The sequence below is a fragment of the Triturus cristatus genome, chromosome 5_2, assembly GCF_964204655.1.
Source record: "Triturus cristatus chromosome 5_2, aTriCri1.1, whole genome shotgun sequence".
In the NCBI taxonomy this organism is placed as follows: domain Eukaryota; kingdom Metazoa; phylum Chordata; class Amphibia; order Caudata; family Salamandridae; genus Triturus; species Triturus cristatus.
The window spans coordinates 791,280,870-791,296,899 of NC_140588.1; the positions used below are offsets into that span (position 1 = coordinate 791,280,870).

The 16,030-nt window shown below is 45.8% G+C and overlaps 1 protein-coding gene across 2 annotated transcripts in view; it reads left to right on the forward strand.

The window, feature by feature from the left end:
- Positions 1 to 16,030, forward strand: part of HPRT1 (hypoxanthine phosphoribosyltransferase 1) — a 796,282-nt gene that overhangs the window by 341,263 nt on the left and 438,989 nt on the right. For both annotated transcript variants that reach the window (XM_085607912.1, XM_085607911.1), the window contains exon 4: positions 14,732 to 14,797. In XM_085607912.1, coding sequence (XP_085464038.1) covers positions 14,732 to 14,797 — 66 coding nt within the window. The remainder of the gene's footprint in view (positions 1 to 14,731; positions 14,798 to 16,030) is intronic.

Sequence of the window (16,030 nt, forward strand, 5' to 3'; positions counted from 1 at the left end):
AGGTTTTCCCTTAGAGGGCGGGGATGGAAACTTGTGTAATGAAGGAGTGAGTTCCTTGAGGTAGGCTTCTAATAGGTCGTAGTGATCAGTTGGCCATCTTTGGCCCATATGTTCAGATCAAGGAATGCCAGGTGGCTTGCACTCGAGGTGCTTGTGAATTTCAGGTATGGGTCTCTTTCATTGAGCCAAGTGAGGAAAAGTTGTAGAGTTGTTTCTGATCCCTGCCAGATCATAAGGATGTCGTCTATATATCGACGCCTGGTGAGAATATTCCTGGTATAGGGATTGGTATTGGGAGTGATGTGGGTCTGCTCAAAGAGGTGGACATAGAGTCCTGCCACGCTAGGAGCGAAACCGCTGCCCATAGATGTTCCGTTGGTTTGGAGGTACAGGCTTCCCTCCTACTCGAAATAGTTTTCCTTTAGTGCTATTGTGGCACATTGGAGGATGAAGTCTCTAGGTGTGCGGTGCGGCCATGGGGACTCCATAAGTACCTGTCTCAAGACTTGGATGGTGGCGTCCTGGGGGATACTGGTGTAAAGACTTTCGATGTCCAGGCCCACCAGGAGTTGGGTTTCAGGGTTGAATTCGATGTTGTTGATGACTTGTAAGTGTTTGGTGTCCTGGATGTAACTAGGTGTTTGTTGGACCAGTGGGTTAAGAAAGAAATCGCAGTAGCGAGAGAGAGGTTCCAAAAGGGAGTTGATGCCAGACACTATAGGTCTGCCCGGGGGGGGAAGAATGCCTTTGTGTATTTTTGGTACAGTGTAAAAGTATGGTACTTTTATCTTTTGAGGGCAGAGGTACTCTGCTTCTTGTTTGGAGATATGTTCCGCCTGGTGGGCGGTATTCACTAGGGCCTGAATAGTGCCTTGTAGTGAGTTGGTTGGGTCATGTTCTAGTTTCTTGTAGTTTCTTTGGTCGCTCAGTAGTCGGCGGCATTCGGTGTCATAGTCCTGCTTGTCTAAGAGCACAATGCCTCCTCCCTTGTCGGCAGGTTTTATTATGACAGAGGGATTGTTTTTGAGTTCCTGGATGGTTTCTCTGTCTTCCTTCGACAGGTTGTTGAAATGGTTGGTTGGTTCTAGATTCTCGACATCATTGTAAACAGCCAGTTCAAAAGTGGTGATCTCAGGGGGCACTGTGGATGGTGGCGGGGTGAAGGTGGATTTGGTCCTCAGGCCTGTGATGTTAGGGTTTTCCGTGGGGATTGAGTCATCCCTCGAGGATTTCTCGAAGAAGGCCTTGAGTTTTAGTTTCCTCATGAACTCCGCCAGTTCCACGTGCAATTTAAATTTGTCCAATCTCGTCGTGGGTACGAAGGATAGTCCCTTTTCTAGTACTGAGACCTGTTTAGGTGTCAGTGAGATGCTTGAAAGGTTAAACACCATGGACTCATGGGTTGCTTGATTCATGGTTTGCTGGTTCTCGGTTGGCTGGGTGCCTTCTGGTGAGTGTTTGCGCTCACTGGGTTGCCGTCTTCGGCCCAGTGTACTTGTGGTTGTGGGTTGTGTCTTCTCCTTCCGCGTGTTCTTCTGCCCTGTCCTAAAAAAGGAGGCCTGTGGGGTCCATGGTTTCCTGGGAATAGGGGCATGGGGCCAGGTGTATACGCTTGTTGGTATCCGAAGTAGGGGTTTTGCATTGGGCCAAAGTTAGTTGGAGGCCCGAAGTAATATCCAGGTGGTCCTCCCTGCCAGTTGTTTTGCCAGCGTTGTCCGCGGCGGCCTCTGCCACCCCGTTTGTGTGAGCTATTGCTAGAGTCACTAGATGCGGAACTGTCATCTGCTGAGGAGTCTGAGGCACTGGAATTATTGGCTGGTGGGGTGAAGTCTTCTTCAGAGTATGGAAAGACTTTGGCATAACTGTATTTTTTGAGGTCTTTCTCAAATTTCTTGATTTTAGCTTGAGTCAGGTACTCCTTGTACTCGTTAATTTCTTTATTTTGATCGTCTAATTACTTTTTGTAAGCTGTCAGGGTTGTTTTGAAGTGGCTTTCTGATAGTTGGATTTCAATTACAATAGCTTCTGAAAGTATATAATTAGTATCATCCAGTCCCTGGTGCAATGCCAGGCGATCTGGGCCCAATCCTTCCTGAAGGTGGGGTCATCTAAGAAGATCCTGGGTGCGTTGGTGACAATCAGACCTCTTGGGGCCGTGTTGGTTTTGACATATTGGGCTAGGATCACTCCATGGAGGATGGTGCGGATCCTGTTTCTCTTTTTCTCAGTGAGGGTCTCCCAGTCAGTTGTTTGGGCTATGGAATTAGCGATGTTGAAATCAACTTGAAAAGAGGGGTCTGCGAGAATGTCGTTGACCTCCTCCTCCGTAAAGGTAAGGCCATGGTTCTCAGCCATGGTGATGTGGGTGAGGTGAAACTCATACGCAAAAACTGGAAAATTCTAAACTCTGGACAACGACAATGGGAATCCCCCAGGTTTGCCTACAAAAGGTGCAACAACCTGAAAGACCAACTTGTGAGCACCCGCCCCAGACCCCTGACCAACAGAGAACCCAATACTATCCTGAATGCGTGGGGCCTACCTAAGATCTCTGGACACTACCCATGCAATGATTGTAGCGTGTGCCATCTCACCAGCCATACGAAAACACTGATATTAGAACCAGACAAAGTGTGGACTCAACGCAGCCACACAAACTGTAATTCACGTAACGTGATCTACCTACTTACATGCAGCTGCGGCCTCCGATACATTGGGATGACCGCCCGAAAAATAAGAACTAGAATAACAGAACACAGGAGCACAATCAGGTGCAAGAAGAACATTAAATAACTGACCAGTCATTTCATCACCCAGGGACACACTCCCAATGACCTGATCTGGACCATCATTGAACAACTACCGGAACTGGCAGTGGATAATGAGAAGAAATTTCTCAGCAAGGAACAACGTTGGATATATCGTCTTTCCACCCAAACCAATGGCCTCAACGATGCCATACCGTGGAACTCAGTCACACCCTAGACCCACACATCACCTGGCCTGTGCGCAGTTGCCCCCGTGCCATAGTCCCCCCCTGGACACAATTATTGATCATGCTCCCTCTTGTGTGTACCACCAAACTGCCAACATCTTGGGCACATGCTTCAACCCTACCCATTCTGCCATGTCAACCTTAGCGCGCTGCGCGCACTTAACAGTAATTCATGGGCCGAACCACTCTGGGAGGCGGCGCGTCCCGCAGGCATGTTTTCCCAGCATTAACGCACACATAACCAACACTGAACCCTTAGCGCCTGCGCATATAAGACCACACCACACCTAACACTGGTGTTGCCCCCTACCCCGTATCATTGGCGGCATATTGTAGTTTTTTCATAATCTAGTTTTTACATATACCTTCACGCAATCGCGCTATCAAACTGAGCGTATGCCAAAGGCAGGAGTACAAATCTCCTACATTGTAAATCATGCACTCACACTGAGCATGTGCGAGAAACTAGTGTGCAATTCATGAGCATGAGCAACAACCCGCTGATACACTGAGCATGCATGAGAGACTAGTATGCAAATCTCCTACATTGTAAATCAAGCACTCACACTGAGCATGTGCGAGGAACTAGTGTGCAATTCATGAGCATGAGCAATAACCCGCTGATACACTGAGCATGCACGAGAGACTAGTGTGCAAACTACGAGCATGAGCAGCAACTACATCTAGGGGCGGTGCTACACGCACATTCACAAGGGGTATCATTTAAAAAAAAAATATATTAAAATACACTGGAATAAAATATTAGTTAAAAAAACATGGTTGTCTTGTTAGCAGTAAAAGCCACTTTGACATTAAAAATAAATCACTGAAAGTCAACGCAAAAACGTAAGCAGAAGTGTCTGTAAGTTCAAGAGTTAAAATCCCCCAAACAAGTTAAGTTCACCAATTAAGATAGTTGAGCTATTTTAACTCCCTCAGACATTTACTCCTCATAACACCACACACGATGTGATGTTGTGGAGGTTAGAGGGCGGAGCAAGGTCTTAGTTTCTCAGTTTTCTTTAACTGACGCATTTTAGGAGTTTCCAGGTTTTGGGCATGAACTTAATTGAAGTTATTGATTTATCTGAGTACTAGTGTTCCCAGCGCAACACTCACTGCTACTGCAATCGTGTTTTATGCTTTGTGACAGATTTCAGTACTAATAGAATTTTATAGGGCAACTTAAAAAGTTGATGGTAACTGTAAACAAACGTTACTTACTGGCCATTGGGATTCGGTAACTAAACGATTTTGGATTAACATGAAGAGATGGATATACAAGCCAGGATTCCATGTCACCTCCTTATAATACACGGAAGCCTGCAATACACACAGAAGAACTTTTCTAATTTTCTTATTAGTCTAGTTGTGAGATCAGTCCCCTTTAGTAAGAATTTGACATAACAACAGTAAAAGTATTCATGGAAAATGTCCAAATGTCAAATGGTGGCGGACTTGCAGTGACAAGATCCTGACTGCGGCGTGAAGACGGCAATGTAATAAACTTTCTTACTTTACTGGCTCCGCCTCAGTTTGGCATTTGATGTTTTCCATGAATACTTTTTAATATTTATCTACTGGCTTCTGCTAAGAAACTGGGAGGTTTTTTTTATATTTTAAGGAACAATCCTTTTGATGTAATTTTTTTGTATTATGTCTGACTTCTTTCTTCAAGTGAGCAAGACCAAACCTTGAAAAAGTCTTCTTCGGCGAAATGCAGGTCAGCTGTTGGTAAAAATATAAAAAAAGTTCTCGACTCTACAAACATTAAAATAACTGCATTGACCACCTCAACCAAAAGTTTTCCATCAATATTATTGAAGTTTTCTATTGCCTTATTCTTTCAGTTTGCATTTATGAACTTATTCAGTAAGCACAGTACTTAACTGGCCTTGATTACAGCAACAGAAGAGATCAGACGTGTGGTTGATGAAGGTTGCTCGGCAGCCCTGATCTTGCTTGATCTGTCGGCTGCCTTCGATACAGTAGATCATTGTATCCTAACAAATCGCCTTCAGGAAATGGGGATAGCAGGCACAGCCCTTGCACTTCTCAGGTCTTTTTTTGTCAAATCGGGAACAATTTGTGGAAGTCTAGGGTCTCAAGTCACACTGCTTCTGCTCCATTGTGGGGTGCCACAGGGCTCATCCTTGAGCCCTACCCTATTTAATGTATATCTCGAGTAAAAATTGCGACACGGCCCACAACTTTTTTTTTTTTGGAAACCTTTATTACAGATTTCAAGAGATAAAGTATGGGCCTACAACCTTCAGGCCGGCCGCTAGTAGACAGTGAGACCATGAAACATATTCATAAACACAAGCAGTAAAAAGTCCCACAGATCAAAAAATCATTTGCGGCCACATTGCCCAAACATCCCAAATGGCGGTTTCATTTTACGGCCCACAACTTTAACGAGTGTAGGAGACATGTAAGCAGCTGGATGGCGGAGAACTGCCTCAAATTAAATTCAAACAAAACCAAAGTCCTACTTTTTGGTAGAGATACTTCCTACTGGTCCACAGAATGGTGGCTGGCGGAGCTGGGCACTCTTCCTATACCAGCCACCAAGGCCAAAAATCTTGTGGTCATTTTTGACACTACTCTAACCTTTTCCCATCATGTGAAGATACTCACCTCATCTACCTTCTTCACTCTGAAAATTCGGAGGAAAATCTTTCTGTTTATACCACCAGAACTACAGAAAACAGTGGTGGCAGCACTGGTTCTGTCTAGGCTTCTGGTTGGGGCAAACAAAGCAGTACTGGTGAAACTGCAGGTACTCCAAAACTCTGCAGCTTGGTTGCTCTTTGGCATATCCAAATATTCATCAGCCATACATACCCTCAACACTCTTCACTGGTTACCTATGGAGAAGCAAATTACGTTTAAGGCACTCTGTATCGCCTTCAAAACACTTCCCAATCTTTGTCCCGTCTATCTGACAAATTGCTTCCAATGGTATATTTCACCCGCACTCTTCGGTTCGCCTCTCTGAAGCTGGTGAAAGTACAGAATTTCTGACTCCAGAGATGGGGTGGACGAGCTTTATAACCATCACAACTAGATGGTGGAATGAGCTACCAATAAAACAAAAAAAATCACCAGACCTGCTCTCCTTCAGAAAGGGCCTAAAGACTTTGCTATATACCTTATAGCCTACTTTTAGTCCTAGAGCCCTCAGCCAAACCTTGGTGCATTCTTTTGTTTAGTTGCCAAGCGCCTAGACGCCCTAGGGTAGGAGTGCACTATATAAATATATTAAAATAATAATCAGCCTACATACACTAATATTAAATATGTATCTGTATTTAATGTTTGTAGTCCTGATATTTTGCCTATGGGCTCTACTTTGAGGTGTGCTCCGGATCTTCAAAAAATAGTTGAATTTTTACAAAACTCAGATTTCAGTCTATTCATACTTATTTCAAAATCAAGCTTCAACCTACCTTGATGGCTTTTTAGTAAGGGCAGTTAGAGGTATGAACAAAGAAATCGAGCTAGCTGAATGTAGTGTGTCGCTCTCTACCCTTGCTTTTACAAACACCCCACCCTGTGCTCGTCTGGCAGCTCCGGACGCTTTAGTTGCCAACATAAGAGCTATAGTTAATTGCATGGACTTAAATTGGTGCTCTGAATACACCTTCTAGTGCCACTTTTGTGGTGTCGGAAGAACCACAATTGCAATCATGTGGTGATGCAGGTAGGGGTTAATAAAAAGACGGAACCAAGAGCTTTTTATCGAGGCCTGTACAATGCTCCAAAAGTATAATCAAGACCGAAGGTGTGCAGTTCCTTAGGGGGGAAGGGGGGGGGGGGAGAAAATGGGGGAGAGACAAGTCTCTTATTGAATGCCCTCACACACCTAGCAAGGTGTCCTGCTTCATCATTGGGCTGTGCTCCTCGTCGGGCCGGCGCTGCAATGCCCGATGGGCTCCCATGTAGGGGCTCTTTTTCGGAGATCTTTTAAGAGACAGCTGTATAGGTGCGTGGGGGTAAGTGAAGCAAGTGTAGTGATTGGGGGTGTAATGGATTAAAATAGGTTTGGTATTACCAATGAGGATAACATTTATTCTGGTGGTATACCAACCTAATTAAAATAAGTGGACCCTGTCGGGATAATAATGATCCACAGGGATGTGTCAATAGGTCGACATGTTTCTTGCCTGATGCCCCTAACGGGTCAGTGGCAATTCTTCAGGATCGTGGTGAGGAAGAAGTGCTCGGAATTATCTCTACTACAGTGGCCAGTGAAAGTAACAATAGTACGTCACCAGTAGGGGTCAATGAGGTCCCAAGGCAATGGGGGACCCACAATTGCGAGACCTGAAAGGGAAAAAGAACACAGAACACAACAAACGGAACAAAACATAGGCATATCATTATGGCATGATTAATGGAAATAATGTGATAGAGCGAATCCAAAAGGTGTCATGCTGAGCAAGCAACGACAGCTCTGCGTCCGATGTGCATTTCGGGTAAGGTTCCCGGTGGGAGGTAAACATTCTACAGACACACATAGTACCCCGAGCTGGGAAACTGACTAGTTCGCGGGGCCCAGGTGGTGAATATGTGGAATGTAGTGAAGGTAAAGAAGCTACGAGACGCGAGTGCAGTGCCGAGCCCTATGTGGTGGAAGCAACGTGCATCGCTCGCGTAAAGGCTGCCGCCCCCAGTCATAGGGTCGCGGAAAACACAAGTAGCCGTTGCGGGGGTCGTAATGCTGGAACTACGAACACCCATGTGAAAAAATCCAACGGCCGCGTGTGGTCAAACCTCTGAGCGGAGTCGACTCACCCCCTGATGTGGGGTCGTGGCTGTTCGGGTTAGCCAACCAAGCAATATGTTGCTCGCCCTAGCAAAAAGGTAAGGGAACACGGGAGGGAATTGTTAGTCTCTCTAAGGTTGCCGTACTTGAAATCTTACCGGTAGAAAAAGGGGGTCCCTCGGGGTGTATACTCACAACAGGTGGGCGTGCGATTAGCAGTGCTCCTACCCTTGCTCAGGCTCCCGTGTGGTAGCGGGGACAGTGTGTGAATAAAATACGGAAGTGCGGCCAGGGGCAAGATAGGTGATCCTGACTCTGGCCAGTTTACTGATAGTTATGAAATCTGTTTATTCCAGGAAACGTGGGCAGTTGAGCAGATGTATCAGAGTGGTTTTAAAAGCTATAATATCCCTGCTAGTAAATCTCCTGTTGGGTGTCCTTCAAGTGGGTTGCTTATATTGGTGTGCATCTCTTTATCGTGCCCTGTTATTGAATTTCAGTCTGGTTCTTCGGACATTCAAGGGCTAATTTTTCTTTTGCATGAAGTCTAAACCTCTCTTGCTGATTAATATATATATAACAGGAGGTGTGGGCATATGCAAGAATCTTCCATTTTGCAGCTGCTGGATAATATATTGGGAGCCTATTCGTAGTCCCACTATGTTCTTGTGGATGGAAATTTGAACCGCACCTTAGAGCGTAGTGGTATTGCTCAAGATCTGTTCAGCACTGAGGACTTAAACAAGCATTTACAATGCAATGGTCTCGGCATTGTTAAAGTTAGAGCTATTGGCATTGCTCCACGCCTCACCTCGTACTCAGTTGTTTCTCTTAGTCTGGTAGTCTGTTCCTTTCCTTCGCTCCTCGTCAGCAGTGAAACTGCATTAACACAGCTCCAATCATCTTCAGGTGACGGTACATCAACTCTGCGGGTAGCCCCCCCAGGAGTTCAGTGGGGATCCCGTCCAGAAGCTCGGGAGGAAGCCCCTCCAAGACATCTGCTGACAGACCCTTACCCACTGACTCCCAGAGCAGAGGGTCCGTGCCCAGGTAAAGCGCCTGAGCGTGCTTCCCCCCTCCGCCCAATGCCTGAAGCATCTCCTGCCACGCGTTCTTCTCCTCAGCACGCAGCAGCAACCCATCCCTGCCCAGCAAGGCCCCCCGGGCTAGGGCGACTAGCTGCAACCAGCGGGCGGGCAGACCAATTAACAACCGCAGCAGCAAGGCGGGAAACGGCCGAAAAAGCCGTGCCAGAGCGCGGAACCAGGCACCAGGGCGTCCGGGAGAAGTGCTGGGGCCATCCATCCCGTCCCCTCTCGGAGCCCGCCCAAGACGGCACGCCTCAGACCCGATAGCCTGGAACTTCGGCATTTTGCTGTGTCCCTGCCGGGCACTGGGGAGTCTCGGGTGCGAGGACGAACAAGGCGCTTAAACGGGTGCCCTCCATGCTCAGGCGACCTCAATGCGCCCTCTGCGTAACCATAGGCCTTTCTCAGGAAAATGAACGGGAGGCACCTCCGAGGGGCGCTGCTTCCGATTGGTCAATTTAGGGGCTCGTGGCGACTTATCCTTAAGTTCCGTAGTGGTCGTGAGACCAACTGTCACCAGCAGCAGGGGAGTCAAAACACTGTTAGAAAGGCGCGAACCCAAATCCTCGCAGCAGTAATCCGGAGGTCAGCATACTCAAAGGACAAGGGTGTAGGGCAGCTCCGTTCCTTGTTGATTGGTAGGTTGCTTAAACGGCCGCGTCGAAGCCGGGTTTCAGTATTGTAAGGGACTTAGATGGCCCCTCCTCATAGCGTGGCGGGCGGCTTCCCAGGCTCTCGGACATACGGCAGCCCCCTTCCGTGTCCGACAACTGCTGGGCCTATACGATGAGGAAGATGGCGTCGCAGCGGAAGTAGGCTGTCGGGAAGGGTCAAGGAGTTTTGTGGGCGGAACTGGCTCCTGTCACTAGGTGCCGGCGCTCTGCTTTCTAACGAATGCTTCCAACTGAGGCAAGCGGGTCTGATTTCGGCCTCCGGTAGCGGGGCTGCATGTTCTGTAAAGAGGACCGACCTACCTCCCTGCTGCTCCCGCAGATAACGATCCTTCTCTTTTTCTGTGAATACAGTTGGTTCTTCTCTCTATTTCAAGAGCGCGTTCACGCTATTCTAATATAACTCACAAAGCCCTGGTTTATGTGTCCGCCCCTCCCTCTTTAGTGTGGGTTGCATCAGCCGGAGCCGTGCTGCGCAAGCGACGTGATTAAGGCAACCCTTAACCAGGCAGGCGTGCGCCAAATTGTATTCACTGCATTGCCGTGTAAGGGGTGACCAAAATCACGTTCACATAGTTAAAGTGAGTGACTGCGTCACAGCAAAGAAATGGACATCAACAACGTACACACTTTACAGTGAGGGAGGGGGAATACAGCCACCGCTCTGTACCTTTGCAGACTCCTGTCTGCCGAGGATAAAAAAATGCTCCGTTCCCAGTCCCGCCGCGCACGAAATGGCCGAAGCTTCGGATTCCCCCCACCCCCCCCCAAAAAACACGCCCACCAGCGAAAAAAGGTCCGGGCTGCGAAAATTCGAAAAGTTGCAAAAAACACGCCCCCGAATCCGAAAAGGACGGGCCTGTTCGGAGAGACAAACCTCTTCTCCAATGGCTGGTCAGCATTCAAGAGGCCAGCCAATGGAGAAGAGGGGAGAAGAGGGGCGGGTTCCAGCCCCTCTTCTCCAAGTCAGTAAATCTCGCGAGCGAGACTGCGCAAGCGCAGCCTTCGCTAGCCGAGACCTAAAAAGGGGGATCCCCGAACTTTACTCGTGAGAAGAAATCTCTCTAAGGTTGCTCTTCAAGTTATTTTAACATGTGGCCTCCGAGCCTGTAATGGGCGCTCATCTTCATATAAAACTCTTGCTTCCACCTTTTGAAGAGGATTGTACTGTAGCTGTATAGACTACATCCTCTTGGATCCCTCCATTCCCTTTTTTTTTTTTAAATATTTTTTTATTGCCTTTTTTCCCCCTTTTATACAGGGCATAGTCACCATAAAATACATAGAGCAGAGTACTACATAAGTTCAATTTGACAAACTAAAACAGTTCTATAATAATTTGGGCTAGACAAACAATTATTCTAAGCAAATTTTTTGCATTAACATCATTGAAAATATGAGAAGAGAGGAAATCAGACACAGCTAAACAAGAGTTCAAATAATATTATACCATCAATTTCTAATTTTCCTTCCACCTAATAATAGGATCCCAGATTTGTAGTCCCAGCTTTCTTCCCCTTTTACCCTTCCTAGCGTATATCTCTTTCTCCAGATTATAAACTGAAAGTAGTCTAGCCAACCATTGATAGAACGTAGGTGGGTATCGTTCCAGCCAGGCCGAGGCGATGCAGATTCGCAGAACAGCCATAGCTACAAACAAGAAAGATGTTGAATCCCCTACGCCATCGATATCTATCCCCAGCAGTATTGTCAATGGGGTAAGATTAATCTTACTACCCAATAATCTCTCTAAGAATGCTTCTACGGGCTTATGTAGCAGGGAAAGATGTGGAAAGGTAGCAAAGACATGTATTATGTCTGCCTCGGAGCTATCACACCTGGGACAAGTAATTCCTGTTGTCCCTCCCCACTGTGCTATCCTAGCTGGTGTGAAATATAATGAGTAGATCGTTTTGTAATGCTGAAGTGTCGCTGAGCATAGTACTTTCTGTGCTAATTCAAGTGACATTAAGAAGCACTCCTGGCCCACTCCGAGTTTTTCTGCCCACTTATTTTGATATTTGAGAAGATCGTCTTCTTTATTCGTCATCAATTCAGCATAGATTCTTTTGATCGTACAACTCCCCCTGCCCCGGATAATTTCCAAAATTACATTATTCCCAAACCCAGCGGCACCACCCTTCTTAGTTTTTAGAAAGCTCCTAACTTGTAAGTATTTATAAAAACTTCTAGTGTCCACCCCATAAGCCGTTTGTATATCAGAGAACTGGCGTATTCCATTTAGGTCCATTAGGTCCCCAACCTTCGTAATGCCTCGACGCCCCCATTCTATGAAAACTGAATCTGAGAAGATGTCCTGTGGAAGCGTATAGTTCTTATGTAATTGAGTATATGCATTGAATCTGCCTAAACCATATCTTTTCTTGAAAGATATCCCTATCTTATGAGCAGCTATCAGTGTTTTAAATTTTGTTCTCTTGTAGTAACTAGGATCAGTATATTTCAAAAATGCATTCTCCGCCTCTTCTCCTAGAAGTATCGAGTAGATGGATACAGAGCCAAAGGCGTCATCTGCCTCCGTGCCGCCACCACCTAAAAGTCCGGACATATACTGCAAGGCTGCTGCCCAATAATACATTTTTAGGTCAGGGACAGCCCATCCTCCCCTCTCTCTGGGGAGCACCATGTACCGTAAAGCCCTTCTTGTCTTACCTTTTGCCCATAGGAACCTATTTAGGATCTGACCTATTATATTGAACCATTTTACTTCAAACATAAGTGGAATTGATCTGAAAAGATAAAGAAATTTTGGCAAAAAAATAATTTTGACTATATTTGTACGTCCTACTATAGAGAGATGGAGATTATGCAATCTGTCCATGTCCTTTTTTACTTTCTTTATTATTGGTTCTATATTCCTTTCCACTACCTTATTCAGGTCTGCCGAAATACTAACCCCTAAATAAACTCCGGACTCCACTACTCTAGAATCCAGACAATCTGCTCTGTCATTTTTAATTATCTGCGTCTTAGGCCCATTCAGGGCATAACCTGATATCTGTCCAAAACATAGGGCTTCTCTCTCCACTTCCCTTATAGCCTCAGTGGGTGCCGGTGTGAAAATTGCCACATCATCGGCGTAAGCCAGAATTTTACAGTCTGCACCCTTAGTTTTTATAGGAGGGATCCTGTTGTTCGCCTCTAATTTGCGTAAGAAGGGGTCTATATACAACGCAAACAAGTGGCGAACATGGGCAGCCCTGTCTTGTACCCCGTTTAATCTGTAAGGATCTTGTATAGCCCGCATTCACCCGAATTCGAGCTGATGGAGCTAAGTATAAGGCCTGAATAGCTTTTATAAATCCCTCGCTACACCCTGTCCATCTCAGTGTTAACCAGAGATACTCCCTGGAGACCCGATCAAATGCTTTTTCAGCATCCAGTAGCATAACTGCCATCGGGTCTCCTGTCACCTCTGCAGCGTCAAATAAGGTAATAGCTCTGCGGATATGCTGTGTTGTACCTCTTCCTGGTATAAATCCGTGTTGAGTAACACTAGCCAAAGTATCTATAACCTTTGATAACCTGGTGGCCAAACTTTTTGAGTATATTTTAGCATCCGCATTCATCAATGTGATCGGCCTGTAAGATCCTGGTTCTATGGTTGGCTTACCTTTTTTTAAAAATTACTACAATATCTGCCCCCGCCCAGCTAATAGGAACAGATACCCCTACCTGAGCCTGTTGTAGAGTAATGCATAAATCCGGGAGAATCTCGTCCCGAAAGGCTTTATAAAACTCCGTCGGGATTTGATCTGGCCCAGCTGCTTTCCCGGACACTAAATTTGTTGGAGCAGCAGATATTTCCTCTGCCCCCAGGGGAGCCTCTAGAGCTTCTATGCTTTCTTGTGTTCGAGATGGAGCAGGAATGTCAGCAAGATAAGAGTATATTTCTGAAGGGTCTTTTGGGTGTTCCTCATCATATAATGCAACATAAAATTGTCTAAAGACCTCACGAATTCCCTCCGAGTCCGTGTGTAGTTGCCCATAACCATCCACAACCCCCTTGACTTCGCCCAGAGCCGATTTTTGCCTAGCACGCACTGCTAGAATGTGGCCCACCCGCTCCCCAAGCTCATATGATTGTTCCCTTTTTACTAAATATGTAGCAGCCACCTTAATAGCTATGCTCTCTTCTGCTCTTGCTTTTGCTCTAACAACTTCAATTAGTGCTTGCTCCAAAGGAGCATCAACTAGGGAGAGGGAGGACAACCTATCTTCAGCTTCCACCAAGGCTTTACTCAGATCCCTCCATTCCCAATGTGTTGACGAGTACTAGAAATATATGCAAATATTGGTGTCAAAGATGCGCGTCCCTCATCCTGCTACCAACTTCATGTATTTGTGTCAAGTTCCACTATTTATGTCCATTTCCACAAGAGTAAGCATACAGTCGGCGCTTTACAGTACATTCCTTTTGGCCTTTAAAGTGGGAGGATTATTCTGCAATCGATAGTGCCAGCAGGTACATTTGCATTGATGACTGGTAGAGTTATGTGACCCTCAAACCTTCTCCTAAAGTGCAAGCCCATACTCTATAGCAGCCAGTGCCTTACAAGAACCACCTCAATTGCAGGAATGGAAATTCAAAATGAAACATGGCGCAGTGGAAGCAGAACATATGGAACCTGCAATAATGAAAGTAGAAGGAAGATTTGTGATTAGAATATAAATATATATGTAATAATTCCAACCTCCTTAAAAGCAAGGCAGGGGCATAACGCAGGCTCCTGCAGGCCCTGCGGTGCAGGTGGGACCCCACACCTTCAGGGGGTCCCGTTCGGCCCAAGTCCAATGAATATCTTTGCGATGTGGGGGACTCGGGCAGGGTGGCGTCATTTTATGTTGGGCCACTGTAGCAAGGATATTGGGTTGAGATTTATTTCCTCAAGCATAACATCTTTTTTGTTTTTTTCTTTTATTGGTATTGCTAGCTTTTTGGTAGTGAATGTGCTATATTGATATTGGTCAAGCAGCACATGTATATGGACCTAAATGTGTGTATCTGCCTTTAGTGTTATTAGCAAGTTAAGCAATTCGTTTTCTGTACTGTGGGTAGTATAATTGCAGCACTTGATCACATGGTATGCGCGGCCTTTTCGGGCCCTTTATTGATTTTGTTGGTGATCTTATTGATTGCATTTGTTTGAACTGCTTCACTAACGACATCCTTTTTGCATTTTAGAATGATCAGTCAACTGGAGACATAAAAGTAATCGGCGGTGATGATCTATCCACGCTGACAGGAAAGGTATGTACTGGACATTATTTGGGAGCTTGAGGCCCTCCCTTTCTTGTCCGAAACGGGTCTTACAACTTGCTGCGTCTGTCATTTTATTATGTTGTAATAGTACTGAGTTATTGCTTATCTTAATGGAGTGTGAGAGGGGCGAAGTTCATTGTGTATAGATCACTGACAGCTCAACAGTAGAAACCATTGACTCACATTAGAAGCCCGTATTTGGGATTATATGGACTGAGACTACCATTCTGAGGCCACCCCGATTCCTTGTGCTGCATTCTGCCTTCCACACAACATGATGGCTTGCAGCCATGTTTTTAACTTTCCTAATTATTTGGGAAACGGAGCCTAAGTTGTGCATCTGTAACTGTGGAACATCTGGTACCCCAGTATGCTTGCCGTGGCTATTTTCACAGATGTGTGCCTCGCAGGCGTGGCTTAGTCCTTCCTCTTTGCAAAGAGGATTGCATGTCACTAAATGTTTATGTAAATGTATGTGCATTCTGACTGATTAGTATCTGAGTGGAAAGCCCATTTCTCCGGGTATGATGTTTATTCACCGTGGACCCTTGTCTGAAATTGGCCTTCTGACGTCCGCCACGGAGTGCCCAGATTTTCCCATCAGGAGCATGGAGCCCCCTAGGTACTAGCTGCTCATTGTGGTTGATCAGGTTTTAGGTTTACACCTTTTTATTAGCATTTAAACTCAAAAACATGGTCTGCATCAAAAGGCCTGCTGTAACAATGGAAAGTCTATCACTCCTCGCTCACCTGAGGGCCCATATAAACCACGATTACTATTTGACTGCTAGGAGGCTTAAAAGTGTAGTAAACGGCACTGAAGAGAGCAAAAGAGTTAATCTTCATTTGAAATACAGTTTCATAAATATAATTTAATATTTTAATTTCATTCCGAGACCCGGTAAATGGAGGGTGGGGGTTGGGGGAATGTCCTTGGCACAGATGAGGACAACCAAAAGAGAAGGGGACATACACAGTCCATCTGGAGGAAGGGGGTGCGCTGTGAGGGGGTGAAAAGCGATTTGGGAGCATTCACTTTACTCTGTACTGTAACACCTCCAGAAAGTTCTCAGCCACCCCCATTTGAACAAACCTTGAAGTTTCAACTTCTACCCCTGTTTGGGGATGCACTGGATAGAATATACTTGTCTGTGCTCCCAAGTCGATGAAGATCTCCTCTGTTTCTGTGGTTTATACAACTCTGCAATGTATTATGCACAT